General features: G+C 47.1%; 1 protein-coding gene across 1 annotated transcript; it reads left to right on the forward strand.

Annotated features, from left to right (window-relative positions):
- Positions 1-4,928: 4,928 nt before the first annotated feature.
- Positions 4,929-5,926, forward strand: LOC114633199 (Fc receptor-like B). Its single transcript, XM_028781811.1, has 3 exons — positions 4,929-4,959; positions 5,241-5,261; positions 5,604-5,926. The coding sequence occupies exons 1-3, from the start codon at positions 4,929-4,931 to the stop codon at positions 5,924-5,926; spliced, it is 375 nt and encodes a 124-aa protein (XP_028637644.1).
- The last annotated feature ends 219 nt before the right edge of the window (positions 5,927-6,145 follow it).

Below are 6,145 nucleotides of genomic sequence, written 5' to 3' on the forward strand. Positions count from 1 at the left end.
TTAGGATCAAAGCCTGTATAAAAGAAAGCCCCAAAGCTTGTGAATCCATTGCTTTCAAACACTCTGACCAAAATGAATGACAGAAACAACTTAAGGAGGAATGGAAACTGTCTCACAGTTTCAGAGGGTTTCTGTCCATCATGGCAGGGGAGCATAGCAGCAAGACTCAGCCCCAGTGATAAGAGTGTGTGTACACATCATGGTAGGCAAGAAAGAAAGAAAGAACCATGGCCAGAACCAGAGCAGGTATAGCCTTCACAGGCCTACCCTCAGTGATTTAATCCTGCCAACTAGGCTCTTCCTAAAGCTCCACAGCTGTCAAAACTGTGTTGAATCTATGCACCAAATATTCAAAAGATGAATTCTAACATTTCATCCCAAGCCACTGTAGTTTTAACAAACTCAACACTATTAAAAACAACAACAAAAAAAACCTCTCAAGTCTCTTTTCTACTGCTGCGATAATATACCATGAGAAAGGCAACTTCCAGAAGTGTGGTGGTTTGAATAGAAATGGCTCCCACAGACTCCTGTACTTGAATGTGTGGCTTATAAGGAATGGCACTATTAGGAGGTGTGGACTTGTTGGAGAAAGTATGTCACTATGGGGGTGGGCTTTGAGGTCTCATATATGCTCAAGCTATGCCCAGGGTGGTACACAATCTCCTCCTGCTGCCTGGGAATCAAGATGTAGAACGTTCAGCTCCTTCTCCAGCACTGTGTCTGCCTGGCTGCTGCCACATTTCCCACTATGATGATTAGGGATTGAACCTCTGAAACTGTTAGTCAGCCCCAGTTAAATGTTGCTGTGGCCATGGTGTCTCTTCCCGGCAATAACACCCTAACTATGACAAGAAGAAAGAGGTTATTTGGGGCTTCTGGTTCTAGAGGAGTAAGAATGCACCACTATCATGGCAGAGAAGCATGGCCGCAAGCACCAAGCATAGCTGCAGGAATAGCTGAGAGTTCGTGCAGGAGACAAAGACAATGAACTCAAAATGTCATGATTCTTTTGGGCCTCAAAGCCTGCCCCCAGTGACATACTTCCTCCATCAAGGCCACATCTCCTAAGTCTCCCCAAAATAATCACTAACTGGGGACCCGGTATTCAAATGCCCAGACTAAGGGGACCATCTCCTTTAAACCAGCACACTCTACGTCCAACATCCAGGGCATATAGAGTGATGATGTGCGCCTCAGTGGGCTGGGGCGGCCCTGCCCCTGTGACCCTGATTCTTGCAGCACACATGTGCTCTCTCTTTGTCCAATTCCACTCGGCGGGGGCTTGCAGCTTTTCTTGGTAGCTGTATCTCCAATGTCCTGAGGTCTCCATTACAATCAGGCTTCACCCTCACAGATGTACAAGTACTCCCCTCAGGGGAGTCTGCAGAGCATCTGACCGCACATCGTATGTAGGTATTGCCTTGCTTCACAGGGTCCAAGCCATCAAGATTCCTGTAACAGCATGCTTGCAGAAACAGCACCATGTAGACAACACCAAGATGCTGCTGACAGCTGGAAGGTAGCAAGGCTTCCTTTTTCCATGTTTGCAGCAGGCAACTCAATCTATAATAACCCTTCCTTGCATAGTCCTTTCCAGCAGGGCTCCTAGGAACTTCTCTCTTTTAGGCCCCTTTTCTTCAGGCACTGGGAGAAATTTCTCCCTACAGCATCTTCTCTATTATCTCAGGGCAGTTTGTTTGCCTTCTCGTTAGTGATGCTGAGACAAGTTGTAAGGCCTGCAGCCTCCTATCTCGAACTTACATCCCTACAGCTTTAATTACATTCACACTCCTTTGTTCTAGGCTTGGATTACTATTCTCCATTCTCAAATGAGGAGAGCTAGCCTGACGAGTTATGCAATAGCCTTGCTTAATGTAATCTTTGGTTGATTTAGCACACGATGTTATTATAGCCTTAGTGAATGGAGAATACTCACACCATCCTGAATTATGTAGTGTTGTATTCCCACTGTGGCCTCTCTTTGTGCTACTTATTCTGCATGTTGCAGCCTGAAATAATTTACAAATGTATACATGATGATTTTAGATATACTACAGAGAAACAAAGGAAGAAGATCACACTGATGGTAAGTAAAGTTTAGCATCTTCAAGGATGGTTTTGAATCAACTAAGAGCCCTGCTTCTGGGTAGATCTGTGAGGAGATTCCCAGGGACGATCTGAAGGTAGAAGATGTAAGGACTATGTGCCAATTTATTTTTTTAAGGTTGAACATATAGAAGATGGAGAAATGGTTCAGTGGTTAAGAGCACTGGCTGCTCTTCCAGGGGATCTAGGTTCAATTCCCAGCACCCACATGGTGGCTCACAACCACCTATAACTCCAGTTCCAGGGGATCTGACACCCTCTTTTAGCCTCTGCAAGTACTAGGCATGCACATGGTGTGCAGCCATACATGCAGACAACACTTACACACACACACACACACACACACACACACACAAATAGAATAAATACATACAGACATATGCACATATAGAGGAACATATATTAAACATTGTAAAGTAGGTGCTGATGTTTCCAGGAGAAGAAAGGTCATGTGGATAAGGATAGGAAATAAGGAAATGAGAGAGGAGACAGAGTCTCCCCTGAGAGGCATAGTCATGTATCCCCAATGAGAGATGGACTCGAGAACAGACTTGAGTGAGGCTCCTTCTCGAGCATCCCTGGGGTTTCTGTGACCTCAGTTTCCTCACATGTAAAACAGAACCAGCGATAATTCCTCCCTGGAGGTCCCCTGTGAGAAATGAATGATGTAATTGTCCCTGTCTGTGAAGGATACCTGCCATACACTGGTGCACTCACCGTAAGTGAGCTGGTCTCATTGTACCACATTGTCCCTGAGAACATTCTACTTACCACAGTCCTTATCATATGACGTTGTGTCTTGCCAGGACATTCTGTTGTGACAGATTTCAAAGACTTCAAAAAGTTACCCAAACCTACTGTGGTGGTGCATGCTGTTGTCCCAGCATGTGGTGGGCTGAGGAAATGAGAAATACTTTAGCTCATTTTAGAGTTTGAGACTAGGGTGTGTAGGATCACAAACCCTTAAAAAGGAAAAACAAAACCCTAAGTGATTTACATACTTTCCAAACTTGTCTGCATATTAAAGGCCTTGGCAATGTACAAAGGAGCGAAGAGTTAAAATCCTATGGGAAGGGTCCTGCGTAGAGAAAAAAAAGACGCACTTGTGAAAAGTTCAGATGAAAAGTGTGTAATGAACAGGTGTTGGGCAGGATGCTCTTCAGGTCCAGTTCCAAGCATTTGTATGGCGGCGAATGAGCTCCGAGGCTGATTCCTATAAGTTCAAGAAAGACTACACAGCTCATGAATTTTTAATGTGATCGGGTTTCTTCTGGAATCCAGTAAAGGGACTGAGATCTTTGTTCTGACTCATGAGAAGCCAAAATAGTCTGCTTGTGAAGACTCTGCAGACTTTTACTGTAGAGGTAGTGGGCTGTGCAGAAGTCAGACCATGGGGACAGGTTGTGGTTCATGTGAGGAATCCCACACTGGTCCCAAGATGGGGAGGCAGGCAGGGCTCAGGGAAGCATAGGAGCGGCGCCTAAATGGGGCATTCATCTCTGCTCTACTCGGTCCCTTCCCCCACTCTTGTTCACCTTACTGGATACTTTCCTACCTCTCAGACCTACATTCTCTCCCTCTCCCTCTCTCCTTCTCCCTCTCCACTTTCCCTACCCCTTCTCTCTGTCTCCTCTTCCTCTCCCTCTCCCCCTTTCCCTTCTCCCCATCAGATCATGCTCCCAAAGCAAGATTCAAAAAGGTCAGCATGATTTAAAAAACTGGCCATATTTTCCCAGAGGCATTTGTATTTCCAAATACAAATATGAGGGAATTCTCAGAGGAAAACCTGGTGCATCAGCAAAATTGGGGGATGCGATCTTGGAGAGCTGACTGTATCTGATCCCTGATCTCCTTCCTGCTAGAATTCCAAGGAAGGCAGGTGTCCTGGTTCTAAACAGCCACCACCACAGACAGGGTAGAGCTCGGGGAGACATACTATCAGGCTGGAAACTTCGTTAAATATTTACTTGAAACTCAGGCTCTTCATTGCTCAGGTGTGGTCACGTGGCTCACAGAAGCAGAGCAGAGAGGTCGGATTTGAGAAGCCTCTGAGGGGCTCATGCAGTCAGTGACCTCCCTCCCAGGCCATGAGCCCTGGGGACTAGGACGTAACTGGAGAAGGGTATTAGGGTCTGGTGGAAGGTGAGAAGAAAGGAGAAATCGAGTGGAGGTACCATAGCGTGAGATCACTGTGAGTGGGGAGGGAAGAAGTGTTTCAGATTCGGGAAGGGAGGAGAAGAAAATACTTTAGACTTCTGTTTTTGACTTGGGGAACAACAGGTCAGCAGGAGCATGGCAGGATGGGTGAATCACGCCTTCTGTCTACTCCTGTGTGGGAGGATGTGAACTCTGCTTCAGGGAACACACAATCACCTCTCTAAGCCCTGCATCAAGAATACCTGCCATCAGGGATGAAGCAGGAATAAGATGGGCTTGAACATCAGCGAGACTGGTTGGTGTGGAAAGGATGTAGTGGGCGTGGAATATTGATGGCGCCTGTTGGATCCTGGGGACTCTATGTGGCTTCTGTGAGCTGTGCAAGGCTCAGCTCTATAGGGCTTTTCTATAGAAGCCAAGGCTGGCCTGAGCCAGGACGTGGCTACAGAGGAGTAGATAGGACCGTGCTTGATGTTTGGGGTAGGTGAGTAACACATTCAGGCAACATCCTGGTCTCTGTATTCCACTATCTTGAGGAAGTGGGAATGGGCAGAAGAAGCAACAGTGTTTCTTAGTTCTCAATGTCAGCTACTACCTACCTTTGTTCTCTCTGCCCCTCCTCCATGCCTCCAGCTTCTACAGAGTCTGCAGGCAGACTCATCATGTGGACACTTATAGCCCTCCTGCTTCTGGGTGAGTTAGTAATGAGGGGGCATCAGCAGGATTTGGGGAGGGGGAGGGTAAGACAGGGCAGGGTATGTGGGATAATAGAGCAGCTGGCTTTGTCCACCTCAGGTTTCACATTGTTCACTGTCTGCCTTGGAATGATGAAATGGGGCTAGTTTTCTCAAAGCTGGGTAACTTGGTTTAGACAAAGGAAAATAGGCTCTGAGACTCCTTGGGTTTTCCTGGGATCAAGTCTTTCCCAGCATAGAGGACACTCCTCACCCTCTTCTTTCCTTCTTGCTTTGCAGTTCCAAGCAGCGGAAAAGCTGGTAAGTCTTACACATCTCTCGTCCAAGTTTTGATGAGTTCCACGAGGGTAGATGCCCCAGTTCCTGGCTGTTCTGAGATGATATTTTCCCCCCTAATCTTGTGCAATCTTGATGACTAAGTGTTCTTGATCATAGACACTGTCAGAAATGGCTTATGATGAATAGACCTCTTGTTTGGAACCTCGTGTCTGTGGTCTCCCTCATTGGCAGGGCGAGTTCCTGTGTGGGCTGGGACCCAGAAACTGGTGTTTTCCAACAATTCCCAATCCTGGGACTTTATTTTTGGGTAGGCACCTCATCTTACTTTACTTCCTCACACGGCCCCATCCCCCACACCCCCAGCTACTCTGGAGAAGCCTGTACTGTCTCTACACCCACCTTGGACCACCATCTTCAAGGGGGAGCGAGTAACCCTGAGATGTGATGGGTACCACCCTCTGCTGCTGGAGCTCCGGCCCATTAGCACGCTCTGGTACCTGGGCCATGTTCTCCTGCCTTCCCACAAGAAGAGCATTGAGGTGCAGGCACCAGGGGTATACCGATGTCAGACACGAGGAGCACCTGTCAGTGACCCCATCCACCTCTCTGTGTCTAACGGTGAGTGCTGGCCCTGCTGGCAGGGTAGACACCAGGCTATTCCCAAAGGACAAGAAAATGTCACATAGAACTACCTTGAGTTTTTGGAGTAGTAGGCAGAGGCCTGAAGTGACGATTTCCTGGTTCAAAAGCCACCCCCCCCATCTTCCTGACGGAACATGAAGCAAATTAATATTATTAATATGTTAGGTAGGGTGACCCAATTTCAGAAAGTAAAAAATTACACTCTCTCCACACTACTGGAATCCAGAATCCTGTTTTCTTCTTCTTCTTCTCCTTCTCCTTCT

The sequence above is a fragment of the Grammomys surdaster genome, unplaced genomic scaffold (genome assembly GCF_004785775.1).
Source record: "Grammomys surdaster isolate TR1022 unplaced genomic scaffold, NIH_TR_1.0 554, whole genome shotgun sequence".
Taxonomy (NCBI): Eukaryota; Metazoa; Chordata; class Mammalia; order Rodentia; family Muridae; genus Grammomys; species Grammomys surdaster.